Raw genomic sequence first — 14479 nt, 5'->3', positions numbered from 1 at the left:
ACCAGGGAGACAGAGGTTGCAGTAAGCCATGGTCGTGCCACTGCACTCCAGCCTGGGCAACAGAGCAAGAGTGTCTCCAAAAAAAAATTTTTTTTTGAACTCCTGGACTCAAGCAGTCCCACCACCTGGACCTCCCAAAGTACTGGGATTATAAGCATGTGCCACCGCACTTAGCCACATTTGTTAATTTCACTACTGGCAAACATCAGGGAGAAGCTGACCCACAGGGCCTGGGAAAGGGGACTGTCTTTTGGATAGAGATCAAGACCAGGGTTGGGACAGAGGAAAGTCAAATAAATCACACATTTGAGTTAGAAGCAGAGGCTCAGGCTGAGCCCAGGTTTATTATCCAAACTTAAAATGAAATGCAGTGATTAAAGGACACAAGGTCTCAGTGTGCATCATTCTCATTGTGGCTTTCAGGCAGCTGTGGAAGATAGGGTAGGGATAGTGGCCTGGGGAGCTGAGGCGCTCTGGGACTTGGGCAAGTCTTAAGCCATTCCTGCTCTCTGGGCCTGGGTCCCATGGGCCATTAGAAATGAAAGTGATAGCCGGGTGTGGTGGCTCATGCCTGTAATCCCAGCACTTTGGGAGGCCGAGGCAGATGGATCACGAGATCAGTAGTTCAAGACTAGCCTGACCAACATGGTAAAACCCTGTCTCTACTAAAACTACAAAAATTGGCTAGACACAGTGGTGGGCACCTGTAATCCCAGCTGCTGGGGAGGCTGAAGCAGGAGAATCACTTGAACCCGAGAGGTGGAGGTTGCAGTGAGCCGAGATGGCACCATTGCACTCCAGCATGGGGAACAGAGCAAGACTCTGTCTCAAAAAAAAAAAAAAAAAAATAGAAAGAAAGAAAATTAAAGTGCTTTGTGAACTGCTGAGGGCAGTGCAGGGGTGAGGTTTCCCAGCTCACTGGATCATGGCCAGTATCCAGGGCATCAGCTTCTGCTTTGTGGTGGGGTCTGCAGGTGGAAAGTCCTTGGCCTTCAGAATGATCTCATGGGCCTCCCGGAAGAGGTCCTCCCCCACTGCTGCCTCCACACGATTCCGCCATGCGGCCAGCTTAGGTCGGCCTTCGAAGACTTGGCAGCCAGCACCCACGGGCTGTGGGGAAAAGTGGACAGAATGGGGATGGGTGGTTGTAAGGGCAAAGATGGGCAGCATCTGATTTGGGGACCACAGAAGCTCCAGAAGGGGTATGCACACACACATAAGCACAGTCCCATAGCCAGGTGGGGCAGGCATAAGCAGGACTTCAGCAACTAGCCAGGACCCCCTGCCTAGTGGGCCCACCTGCCCCCAGCACTCACATGCATCAGCTCCGTGATGGCTACCAGGTCAGCTAAGGAGATGTGAGGCCCGGCAAGGAAGGCCTTGTTCTGGAGAAACTTGTCCTCGAGCAACTGCAGGTTCACATCCAACTCTGCCAGGGTGGCTGCCAGTGTCTGGGGAGACACCGGCTCACCCAGGAAAACAGGGAACATCATCTGGGGATTGGGCAGGCGAAGTGGGGAGTTAGTGGAGAGTTGTTCTGGTTTGCATTTCCATAAGGATTAGTGATGCTGAGCATCTTTTCTTGTACGTGTGGCCCAAAATGATAATATTCTGAATATGTTGTGTTAAGTAAAATATATCGATTTCTTTTTACTTTGTTTTGTTTTGTTTTTGAGACAGTGTTTCACTCTGTCACCCAGGCTGGAGTTAAGTGGCACTACTGCAGCGCACTTGCAACCTCTGTCCCCCTGGGTTCAAGAGATTCTCCTGCCTTAGCCTCCTGAGTAGCTGGGATTATAGGCGCACGCCATCACACCTGGCAGATTTTTGTGTTTTTATTAGAGATGGGGTTTCACCCTGTTGGCCAGCCTGGTCTCAAACTCCTGACCTCGTGATCCACCCTCCTAGGCCTCCCTAAGTGTTGGGATTACAGGCATGAGTCACCGTGCCCAGCCCTCCTTCTACTTTTTAAATATGCCTACTAGAAAATTTAAAATTACGTATGTGGCTCACTTTATACTTCTATCGGACAGCACTTGACTAAATGAACTAAATTCCAGAGAGGCACAAGCCCTTCCTAGATAAGCTACTTTCATTCCAATTTCATTTCCTGGGGCCCAAGCAGGCAGTGAGAAAGACTGCCACAGGCACAGGCTTTTCCACTGAGCAGCAGTTTGGGAACTGGGGGCAGGGCTGAACAGCAGAGAGATCTTATAGGCACTGTAGTAGTTGGTGATTAGATTACAAAGCCCTGCTGGAGTGAGGCTAGTGACCTGATCTCACATTCAAGATATTTGAAACCAAAGATAAACTGAAACCAACTAAACCTGCAACACAGCCCACCTCCCGATTAGCTGGAAGAGAACAGCCTCGTATCCTGGCTGCCTGACAAAGGGAAGTGCAAGCCCTTTTTTGCGGATATTTATTATGCGATTTAATCTCTGCTTTTCTTTTATCATAATGTCTGGCACACAAGAATAAGTCATGAGACCGGGCATGGTGTCTCATGCCTATAATGCCAACACTTTGGGAGGTTGAAGCTGGCAGATCACCTGAGGTCAGGAGTTCAAGACCAGCCTGGCCAACATGGTGAAACCCCAACTCTATAAAAAATACAAAAATAAGACAGGCATGATGGCGGAAGCCTGTAATTCTAGCTACTTGGGAGGCTGAGGTGGGAGAATCTCTTGACCCCAGGAGGTGGAGTTTGCAGTGAGCCAAGATCGAGCCATTGCACTCCAGCCTGGGCAACGGAGAGTCCATCTCAAAAAATTAAAAAATAATAATACATCATGAAATATGCAAAGAAGCAGGCAAATGTGACCCATTATCAAGAGGAGGAAAAAAACAATAGAAATAGACCCATAGACTGGGCACAGTGGCTCATGCCGGTAATCCCAACACTTTGGGAGGCCAAGGAGGACGAATCACTTGAGGTCAGGTGTTTGAAGCCAGCCTTTTGAAATCCGGTCTCTACTGCAAATACAAAAAGTATCCAGGTGTGCTGGTGGGTGCCTGTAATACCAGCTACTTGGGAGGCTGAGGCAGGAGAATCACTTGAGCCCAATAGGTGGAGATTGAAGTGAGCTAGATCGCGCCATTGCACTCAGCCTGGGTGACAGAGCGAGACCCGTCTCAAAAAACAAACAAAAACAGACCCACATTACAACATTTAGGTGTTGAAATTAGTTGACAAAGATTTTTAGTTAACCATGATAAATATATTAAAGAATTTAGAAAAAAAGATAAAATGGGTGAACAGATGGCGAATTTCAGCAGAGAGGTAGAAATTCTAAGAAACAACCAAATGGGGCCGGGCGCAGGGGCTCACGCCTGTAATCCCAGCACTGTGGGAGGCTGAGGTGGGCAGCACGAGCTTAAGAGATGGAGACCATCCTGGCCCAACATGGTGAAACTCCGTCTCTACTGAAAATACAAAAATTAGCTGGGCGTGGTAGTGCATGCCTGTAGTCCCAGCTACTCTGGAGGCTGAGGCAGGATAATTGCTTGAACCTGGGAGGTGGAGGTTGCAGTGAGCTGAGATCGCACCATTGCACTCCAACCTGGCAACAGAGCAAGACTTCGTCTCAAAAACAAACAAACACACACAAAAAACAAATGGAATTTCTAGAGGTGAAAACTACATTCTCAAAGAATGTATGGGATGAGCTTAACAGCAATTTGGCACAACAGAAGAAAAAATCTGTGAAGGCAAAGACAGGTCGGTAGAAAAAAATTCAAAACTGAAAAGAAGAAAATGGTGTCTGAGCACTTTTGGGGAATGCCCTGATTGCCGCCTCCACACTCCCAGCCTCACCTTATGCCACAAAGCCCGGAGGCAGCTTCTCCGCAGAGTCGTGTGCTGCCATGCCAGGTACTCATCCACACGCGCTCGGGCCTGCAGGTCCTGAGGGTACCAGTGGTCAGGGGCCTTATATTTGTGTGTCAGGTAGAGCAGGATGGCCACACTGTGGGTGAGGGGAGACATGGGTAAGGAAGGGCACTGTGCCGGGTATTTTATACATAGTCATTTTGTTTTTAGACAGTCTTCCTGTGTCACCCAGGCTGGAGTGCAGTGGTACAGTCTCAGCTCACTGCAGCTTCAGTTTCTGCAGGAGTGCACCACCACACCTGGCTGTTTTTTTTCTTTTTGTAGAGATGGAATCTCACTGTGTTGCCCAGGCTGGTCTTAAACTCCTCCTGGCCTCAAGCTTCAAGCAATCCTCCAGCCTTGGCCTCCCAAAGTGCTGGCATTACAGGCATGAACCACTGTGCCCAGCCCACTTCTTTAAACTTTCTGACAATTTGCCAAAGTGTTAGCCTCATTTTCCAGAGAAGGAACCAGGTTTAGAAAGGCAAAGACTTGCCCTAGAGCACACAGCCTTTAATGGCAGAGCTGAGAATCTTTCTGAGGCTAACACCCAAGCTTTTCCTACCACCAGGCAAAATCCTACAACAGAATGTCCCGCCAAATGCTTAGGACAGTTTCTGATCAGAGGACCAGAGAAAGCTTCCTGGAGGAGGTGGCATCAAAGTTGAGCTTTGAAGAAGCTCAGTTCTTTCCATTCTGCATCTGCTTCATTCTCTGGCATTCCGTCCAGTCTCCGATGGCCTGGCTGTTCAAAAAGGCTTCCCTGTCCCTTTGTTCTTTCTGTCATTCTGTCTGCCAAGAATCAGCTCCTACCTAAGCCGACTGAGGTAGTGTGGCTCCCTAAAGCACCAACCAGGAAACACTCCTGCAGCTGCAGGATCCTAGAAGAGCAGAACAGACAAGGCCCCCCGCACTGTCCTCCTTCCCTGGGTTTTGAGGGCCGCCATGGTGATGAGATGAGCATGGAGCTGGAAGAACACTGAGGATGTGTCCATTTGGAGACACAGAAAAGCCTTCAGGAACTTGGGGTTCCCCAAGGGTTGGGCACGCCAGCCAAAAGGGCAGAAAACCTCTGTATCTGCCACTGGTTCATGTTCTCTATTAAGCTGGGCGACACCCATGTCCCAGCTTAACAATTCCATTGTCTGTAGCTACTGTTTCTATAGGAATGCACCACCACGCCAGGCTGTTTTTTTTTCTTTTTGTAGAGATGGGATCTCACTGTGTTGCGCAGGCTGGTCTGAAACTCCTGGGCTCAAGGCTCAAGCAATCCTCTGGCCTTGGCCTTTTGCTCCCAGCCAATTGTTGAAGCCACCTCTGAGGAGGGCTGCAGGTCCCTGTGAGCCACAGACCTCCTGAAGGTGAGAGGAGTGACAGGGACATGCAGAGATTGTACATTGCCTCTGACTAGTACCCAGAGGGACACAACACTGAGTGACACAAGGACTCAGGACACCTGGGGCACCAGGAAGGAAGAATGGCTCTGGCAGAACGTCAGAGGAATTCATCCAAGGCGCGTCCATCCTGAGATTTCAGAGATGAGCTCTAAAGCACAAACTCCAGGTTCTCCTTGTTATGGGATGAGTGACTCTGGTGACAAAAGTGGCAGAATCAGAGAAAGGTTGAGATTTCCTGAAGAGGATTCAACTTCTTGGGACCTGGTGTGATGTAATCATCCATGTCTGGTGCCTCCCCCATGGGGGAGACCCATCCCGGGAAGCTGCAGCCCAGAGACGGAGCACTGGGCAGCCCAGATGAGCCATCTCCACACAAGCTTAGCCAGAGGCCTGCCCCCGTAGTGGGTAAAGCTGCCATCCTCCCCTGCCCTGCCCTGCCTCAGGGATACACTCACCAGCAATCAAAGGACTGGTGTGGAAGTAAAATAGATGTTTGCTTTTCCAAACATCAGGGTGAACTGGAATAGCAGGCAGGGGCCTGAGGTCCAGTTCCAACTCTCTGCGGGATGTGGTGCAAAGAGAATCTCTGCCTCTGAAGACTTTAGTTTCCTTGTCTATGAAATAGAGGGTTAGAACAGGATGGTTCCAGCAGGCCTGGCAGCAGCCCCTAGGCTCCCAGTTACCTCTCGCTCAAGGTGAAGTCCCCGTCCTTCAAGGCTGGCACCTTCTTCAGGGGGTTCACCTGGGCAAAGGCATCACTGAGGTGCTGACCTGGAAGAGTCCAGCATGGTAGGTAGTGGGAGGAGAATGCTGAGCCCTCCATGGCCTGTGCCCCTCCCTGCAATGCTAAGAACCCAGTTTCACAGCTCTTCGTCCCATCAGTCTGCACTCTTGGATGGCAGACTGGAAGGGCCCCTGTGGGAGGAGGAGGCCGCTCCACCAGCTGGCACAAAGTAGACAACACCCCTTGCCAAGTCCTGCAGGCACAGCCTCCTCCCACAGCCTGCCCGTCTGCAACAGAGCTCACCATGCAGGGTGTGGTGCCTGGACCTTTGCACGCACCCTGCCCACCTCCTCTTTCCACTACTGCCAGCTTCATGAAGAAGTGCACATTCAGAGTGCCCCAAGCTGCAGGGTAGGTCACCTGAGGGGACTCTGACTTACTACCATGTCCCGTCCACCCAGAGAAGTGGCCTTTTTCTGGTATCTACTTACTCGGAAGCAACTTCTACTGGCCCTGCTGTGTCCGTTGCTTCGCCCTGCCCTGGGCACTGTGGAGCTGTGACTTTAAGCTCTGCCAAAGCTGGGACAGATTTCTCACCCCATCCTCAGCCCCTGAAAAGTACAGGCCAGTGTTCCCTGGGCACCTGGCCTCTGCTTGTGCTTGTCTGAATGCTTTCTGCCTGAGCTTGTCTGAGTGGTTTTCCGCTGCACATGCTGCCAGAGAGAAGCTTTTTTGTTTTTTTTAAGACAGAGTCTCAATCTGTTACTCAGGCTGGAGTGCAGTGGAGCAATCTCGGCTCACTGCAACCTCCGCCTCCAGGGTTCAAGTGATCCTCCCGCCTCAGCCTCCCGAGTAGCTGGGATTAGAGACGTGCGCCACCGCACCCTGCTAATTTTTGTATTTATACTAGAGATGGGGTTTCGCCATGTTGGCCAGGCTGGTCTCAAACTTGTAACCTCAAGTGATCCACCCACCTCGGCCTCCCAAAGTGCTGGGATTACAGGCATGAGCCACCGTGCCTGGCCCGAGAGAAGATTCTAAGAGCATTAAGTCTCATCACTGCCCTGCTCCATAGTCTTCAGCTTTAACCACACCTGCTACCACCCCTCCCTCTGCCCCAACCTTTTTTTTCCCTTACGGATGGGCTCTCACTATGTCACCCAGGCTGGTCTTGAACTACTGGCCTCAAGCGATCCTCCTGCCTCAGCCTCCCAAAGTGCTGGGATTATAGGTGTGAGCCACCACACCAGGCCTGCTACCCTCTCTTTGCCCTCCCTTCAGACTGTTTCTTCACCAGGAACACCCTCCCCTCTCTCTTGGTAAAACATGCCTCCCTCTGCACCACTACATTTGACAACCAGCTTGAACACCCTCTTATCCCACATTCCCTTTCCGCTGCCCCACACTCTGCAGAGGAAGTCCTTGTGCAGGACAGGTGGGCAGTTTCCAGAAGAGGCTAGGTGGAGAAGAAGTTTCAGGCGGAGGGCCAGCCATGGAGTGGGAGCCCTGCGCAGAACGGTTAGCCAAGTAGAGTTGCCCTACTTGCCCACGGAGCCATACCTGGGTTCTGCTTCCAACCCCTCCTACTAGCCCACCCCACACTAGGCCTGGCCTGCCAGCTGAGCCCTCAAGGGCCTTGGAGGCCTGCCAGAGAAACAAAAGAGGATGTAGGGCTCACCAAGCCCCAGCGTCCCCCTTCTGCCCCCAGCCTATCCCCTGGGGCAACCTACCTCCCCAGCGGGAACAAGAGGCAGAGGACAAAGTTTCGGGAGGCAGAGGATGCAGTGAGCCGTGATTCTACCACTGCACTCCAGCCTGGGTGACAGAGTGAGACTCCATCTCAAACACAACAAACAAGCAGAAAAACAAAACTCCTTGGGCTGAGCGTAGTGGCTCATGCCTGTAATCTTAGCACTTTGTGAGGCTGAGGCGGGCAGATCATTTGAGGTCAGGAGTTTGAGACCAGCCTGACCGACATCCCCATCTCTATTTAAAATACAAAAAAATTAACCGGACATGGTGGCACACACCTGTAATCTCAGCTACTGAGGAGACTGAGGCAGGAGAATCACTTGAATTCGGGAGGTGGAGGTTGCAGTGAGCCAAGATCCACAGCACTGCACTGTGACAGAGCAAGAGCGAGACTCCGTCTCAAAAAAAAAAAAAAAAAAAAAAAGCAGAGGACAAGATTACAGGCAAAACAGGAGGAGCAGAGGAAGGAAGGGACAAAGAGGGACCCCAATGCAGCCTGGACGAGTGCAGAGGGTAGGGCTGGAAAGTCAGGTCCTGGGGCAATGCCTCATCTGTTTGCTGTTGCAGAATCTCAGCAGCTGGGCCACAAAGAAGGCACTTGACTCTGTCCCAGTCTCTACACTTGGCACCCTTAACCTCTCTCCTCCCGCCTTTCCCTAGGCCCAGGTCACACCCGTTTTTATTTTGTTTAGAAAAATTTTTTAAGAAGGGGTCTTGCTACATTGCCCTGCCTGGAGTGCAGTGGCTATTGAAGGGCACCATCATAGCACACTGCAGCCTGGAACTCCTGGGCTCAAATGATCCACCCACCCAGCCTCCCAAGTAGCAGGGACGACAGGCGCGTGCCCCTGCACCCAGCTGCGCCCGTTTCTATCTTCTGGTCTCGCTTCTTTTTACGGTCCTTACCACTTTATTCGGCCTCAAGGGAACCCGTGGTCCATTCCGTGAGACCAAGCAGAGCTTAGGGGATTCCCGACTCTTGGATCTCCCTGGTGGCTCATCCTTCTCCCTTCGGTCTCCAAACCAGACCAGCAATAGTCCCAGGAAGAGGGTGGCGCCAGGAGAAGTTCCCTAAGCCACTGTATGCCTACCTGTCCCTTCCTGACTTTTCAGTTCCCTAAACCCGAGGCCGGGCCTACCTTTGATCAGATCCACGATGCGCAGCTCGAAGGGGATGCCGTTCTTCTTGGCGAAGATGTAAATGGCGCGGCAGGGCTGGGACAGCAGGTCGAGGTACAGCTCCAGGCCCATAGCGGAAACCGACCGACCAGACTGGAAACCTATCGGGGAGTCTGCAAACTCGAGTGCCAAGACTTAGGTCTCCGACCTTGGACCACGCCCCTGCGGTCACGCCCCCCGACCGCGGTACCCCATTGGGCGGCTCGGACGCCTGGGACACTTTAGTCCAATTGCAGGCGGGCGGCGTGTCCGAGGGCTGGGCCCGCCTGGCTTCTGCCGGATCAGGGTGGGTCCCCTCAGGGGGACGCACAGAGAGGCCCCAGTCCCAGCCCTCTTGTGCCTGGCTGGTTTATTTTACTTAGCATTATGTCTTCAAGGTGCATCTGTGTGTCAGAATTTCCCACCGTCCCCATTTTACAGAGGAGGAGACAGACTCTGAACGATCGTAGGCTCATACAGTCTGGCTCCAAAGTCCGCACTCTTGGCTCAACACTGCAGAGACAAAGCTAGTGGCAAAGCCTCAGGGCTTACGTTCAGTGTTTTGTCGCTTCACTCCGACTGCACTCTGTGGAATATGACAGCCTTGGTCTTGCTGCTCCTGCCAGCGCAGTGCCATCCATCGTGTTCCCTGGGTTCATTTCTTCCCTCCTCCAGGCCTGTGTTCTCCATCGTCTTTAAAATGATAAGGAAGCTAGAGCCCTCCAGAGTCCTTGCAAGTCCACAGCCTGGATTCATCTGCTGAGCCGTAAGCCCAGGCCGGCCCCTTGCTGCCAGGGAGCTCCCCAAGGCCTGCCATGGAGCCTGTCAAATAGTATCAGGGTCCCGTGTCATTTCCTGAAACAAATCCCACTGAAAGTGTGTCAACCAAAGCATAATGTTTGCTACAGAGTAAGGAACATTTCTGCAAAGTGAAAGTAATAATTATTTTATTTAATTTGGATAGAGTCTCACTCTCTCGCCCAGGGTCGAATGCAGTGGTATGATCATAGCTGACTACAGCCTCCAACTCCTGTGCTCAACCCATCCTCCCACCTCAGCCTCCCTGAGTAGCTGGGACTACAGATGCACACCACCATGCCCAGCTAGTTTAACATTTTTTTTTTCTGTAGAGACAGGGTGTCACTATGTTGCCTAGGCTGGTCTCAAACTCTTGACTTCAAGTGATCCTCCCACCACTGCCTCTCGAAGTGCTGGGATTATAGATGCAAGCCATGACAGCTTGCTGCTAATAATGATTTTCAACTGGAAAAAAAAATTAAGGAAAGATGAGAAATTCAGATTTCCGTGTTAAAGTTTTTAAAGGAGCTAGACACTCAGAGAAGGCAATGGCTGCCTTTTCCTCACCTGTGGATAACTCACGTCAGAGACCCAGGGAGGAGCTGTCAGGATTCTGCTGCAGGCCTCAGCCTGTCTTGCAAGTTCAAAACCTAATTTGGGGCCAGGAGTGGTGGCTCATGCCTGTAATCACAGCACTTTGGGAGGCCAAGGTGGGTGGATCTCCTGAGATCAGGAGTTTGAGACCACCCTAGCCAACATGGTAAAAACCCGTCTCTACTAACAATACAAAAATTAGCTGGGCATGGTGGCCTGTACCTGTAATCCCAGCTACTCAGGAGATTTAGGCAGGAGAATCACACAAACATGGTAGGCAGAGGTGGCAGTGAGCCCAGATTGCGCCATTGCACACCGTCCTGGGTGGCAAGAGGGAAACTCCATCTCAAAAAAAAAAAAATAAACAAACCTAATTTGGTCTACATTTAAGGATTGATCATTTTCTTTGAGTCAAACTCACATAAGCCAGCTCACAAGAGGCTGTATTCCTTTTGTTAATTTATAGAAAAAAAGATTTTTTTTTTTTGAGACTGAGTTTCTCTCTGTCACCCAGGCTGGAGTGCAGTGGCACAATCTCGGCTCACTGCAACTTCTGCCTCCCAGGTTCAAGCAATTCTAGTGCCTCAGCCACCCGGGTAGCTGGGATTTCAGGCATGCTCAGCTCATTTTTGTATTTTTAGTAGAGATGGGATTTCATCATGTTGGCCAGGCTAGTCAAACTCTTGGCCTCAAATGATCTGCCCGCCTCAGCCTCTCAAAGTGTTGGGATTACAGGCATGAGAAACCATGCCCAGCCTATATAAAAGAGAAAAGTCATTTAGACAGACTGCTCCCAACCATTGCTCAGTGCTCTCTTGGCAGTGCAGACTCCCAGAAAGCCTTTCGGGTGTTATTGGCCAGGACCAGGTCCATTCTGCCCATGCACAGTAAATTAATCACCGTGACAGGAGTTTGCAAAAGAGAAAAGATTTATTCACAGGGCACCAAGCAAGGAGGTGGGATAATAGCTCTCAAATCCACCTCCCTGAAAATAAAGCTTAGGGATAAGCCTTGCTTCCAAGCAATAGAGCACAGGCCCCAGCCACACTCAAGAGGAGGGGGCTATACCAGGATGTGAATAGCAGTCTGTCGGCCTCGTGGGCCTACAACTCGGAAGGGCCGTGCACTTGGTTTAAAGCTTTGGTGTTGCCATCTTGAGATTCTTAACAATTTCAAAATAAGGGTCCCCACATTTTTATGTGTAGTCAGTCCTCTCCAAGGAGTCCATGGAGCTCAGGAGGGTGGACAGAGCATTGCCTGCTCTGGGCAGTGATGGGACCACTAACAGCTGTTCTCCAGTCTCCCAGCCCCTACCCCAGGGCCACACCTTCCCCGTGGTATCTCACATTTTTTTTTTGAGACAGGGTCATGCTGTCGCCCAGGCTGGAGTGAGTGCAGTGGTGCAAACTCAGCTCACTGCAGCCTCGACCTCCTGGGCTCACACAGTCCTTCTGCCTCAGCCTCCTGTGTAGCTCGGACCACAGGCGCATGCCTCCATGCTCGGCTAACTTTTGGACTTTGTAGAGACGGGGTCGCACTTTGTTTCCCAGGGTAGTCTTGAATTCCTTAGCTTAAGCGATCCTCCTACCTCAGCCTCCCAAAGTGCTGGGATTATAGGTGTGATCCACTGTGCCTGGCCTCTCTCACATTCTTGACATTTAAAGTCATCATCATTGACAAGGAACATGGGTACACTCAAATTTACTCAAGAAAAAAACACTTTTCTCCGTTGAAGAGATATGTGGCCTAGCTGCTTCCTACTCTAGTTGAGATCTTTTTGTTTCCTTTTCCTTCTTCTTCTTCTCTCTTATTTTTTTAGAGATGCTATATGTCCCTTCTGGGTGACAAGAGGGAAACTGCATCTCAAAAAAAAAAAAACAAAAAAACAAAAAAAAACCTCATTTAGTCTACATTTCGAGATTGATCATTTTATTTGAGACAAACTCACATAAACCAGCTTGGTGGTTTTTAGTATATTAACAAAATGTTGTCCAGCTGGGCAACATATCAGGACCTCACCTCTAAAAAAATAAGAGAGAAGAAGTTCTAGCCTCAAGAGACCCTCCTCCCTTGTTCTAGCCCCAAGAGACCCTCCTCCCTCGTCCTCCCCAAGTGTTGGGATTACAGGTGTGAGCCGCCGTGCCAAGCCTCACACTGCGGTCATTAGATCAGCAGCAGCAACCTTGCCTCAGAGCTTGTTAGAAATATACTAACAGGCTCCCACCACCAGACCCAGACCTACTGAATCAGACAGAGTCTGTATTTTCATAAGATCCTCAGGTGATCCAAATGCACTTTAAAGTTTGAGGAGCTCTGATCCAGAATCTGGGTGGGAAGGCCACCGGGGGTCCACTCTGTCCCTCACAGACTGCAAGGCATTATTTTTTCTTGCCTCTTCTCTCTGTCCCGATGTCTTCTCCTTTCTGTGTCTGACCCTGAGGACCCTATGACATCTTCTAAGGGGAGTTTCCACTGCCAAAGTCCTGATTCTCTAGAATCTGATGGGCTCTTCGATACACCAATCTCTACCTGGGCTCTTGTTGAAGAAGCCAATCAGCTCATTGGTTGGAGGTCACATTATGTGAAACATGGCCGTCTTCTAAGCCTTATGTGTGGACAAGGAGATAGGGACAAGTAGGCATATCACATTCTGATACCTGGGCCCAAGTCTGTCCTTAGGCCCCCAGGAAATACTTTTATGGGGAGTTTTCCTCCCCTCCCCCAATATGGTCACTCATAACTTTACAGCCAACGGTTGAACAGGAGTGGAAGCTACAGGGTTTCATGCAAATGCTAGGCTAGGCTGCGGGCTGGGCAAAAGCACTGGACTGTGGTAGGTCTTACCACAGGATGGCCAAATGGAAAGGCTCTGGCTTTCTTGGTTTTTGTTTTATATCTTGAGAGATAATGGTCAATTTCTACACTTTAGAATAAAAAGAGCCATAATTTGTTTCATATTTTTGTAGCTGCTTCCATGTTCTTTTGAACAATGTAATCATATTTTCATTATGAGATATAATTCACAAACCATAATATCCACCCTTTCAAAGTGTACTTGAAAATTGAATTGGTTTAAAACCAATGCAGTGGTTTTTAGTATATTAACAAAGTTTTGTCACCAACACAATTATCCAATTCTAGATCATTTTCATCACCCCAGAAAGAAACTCTGTACCCATTAAACAATCACCCCCCACTTCCCCTCTGCCCCTAGCCCTTGGTAACCACTCACCTACTTTCCACCTCTGTGGACAGGAAGTATTTGCCTATTTTGGACATTTCATTCAAATGGAATAATGAGATGTGTGGCCTTTTGTGAGTGGCTTCTTTCATTTAGCATAATGTTGTCAAGGTTCATCCATGTTTAGCATAAAACAGTCCTTCATCCCTTCCTATGGCTGAATAATATTCCATTTTATGGACATGCCACATTTTATGGATTCACCAGTTGATGGACTTTTGCACTGATTCTGCTTTTTGACTATTGTGAATATTGCTGTGATGAACATTCATGTGGAAGGTTTTGTCTGGACATATGTCTTCAGTTGTCTTAGGTATATACCTAGGAATGGAATTGCTGGATACTGTAACTCTATGTTGGCCAGGCGTGGTGGCATACACCTGTAATTCCACCATTTTGGGTTGCTGAGTTGGGTGGACCACCTGACCAGGAGTTCGACCAGCCTGCCCAACAAGGTGAAACCCCATTTCTACTAAAAATACAAAAAATGGCCGGGTGCAGTGGCTCATGCCTGTAATCCTAGCACTTTGGGAGGCTGAAGCAGGCGGATCACGAGGTCAAGAGATCGAGATCATCCTGGCCAACAAGATGAAACCCTGTCTTCACTAAAAATACAAAAATTAGCTGGGCATGGTGGTGTGAGGCTGTAGTCCCAGCTTCTTGGGAGGCTGAGGCAGGAGAATTACTTGAACCCAAGGAGGTGGAGGTTGCAGTGAGTGGAGATTGCACCACTGCATTCCAGCCTGGTGACAGCGAGACTGTGTCAAAAAATAAAATCAAAAATAAATTTTAAAAAGTTAGCCAGGCTGGTGGGACATGCCTGTAATCTCAGCTACTCAGGAGGGTGAGGCAGGAGAATTACATGAACCAGGGGGATGGAGGTTGCAGTGAGCTGAGATGGCACCACTGCACTCCAGCCTGGGCAACAGAGCAAGACTCCATCT

At 50.0% G+C, this 14479-nt stretch overlaps 1 protein-coding gene across 2 annotated transcripts; it reads right to left on the bottom strand.

Moving 5' to 3' along the window:
• Positions 1–311: 311 nt before the first annotated feature.
• On the bottom strand, positions 312–9072 carry LOC105718453 (glutathione S-transferase theta-1). Of its 2 annotated transcripts, XM_012454121.3 has the most exons (5): positions 8884–9072; positions 5952–6039; positions 3818–3968; positions 1317–1493; positions 312–1110 (listed from the first exon to the last, which is right to left on the bottom strand). In XM_012454121.3, the coding sequence occupies exons 1-5, from the start codon at positions 8993–8995 to the stop codon at positions 916–918; spliced, it is 723 nt and encodes a 240-aa protein (XP_012309544.2). In that variant the 5' UTR covers positions 8996–9072; the 3' UTR covers positions 312–915. The 2 variants fall into 2 exon arrangements, with proteins under 2 accessions (XP_012309544.2, XP_012309545.2); XM_012454122.3 differs by lacking the exons at positions 1317–1493; positions 3818–3968 and having other exon boundaries at positions 902–1110.
• Positions 9073–14479: the final 5407 nt, after the last annotated feature.

The sequence above is a fragment of the Aotus nancymaae genome, unplaced genomic scaffold (genome assembly GCF_030222135.1).
Source record: "Aotus nancymaae isolate 86718 unplaced genomic scaffold, 86718_ANA_hifiasm-v0.15.2.pri h1tg000210l, whole genome shotgun sequence".
NCBI classification, from domain to species: Eukaryota; Metazoa; Chordata; class Mammalia; order Primates; family Aotidae; genus Aotus; species Aotus nancymaae.
Note: the sequence above shows the minus strand (reverse complement) of the source record. Positions and strands in the feature narration are given on the sequence as shown.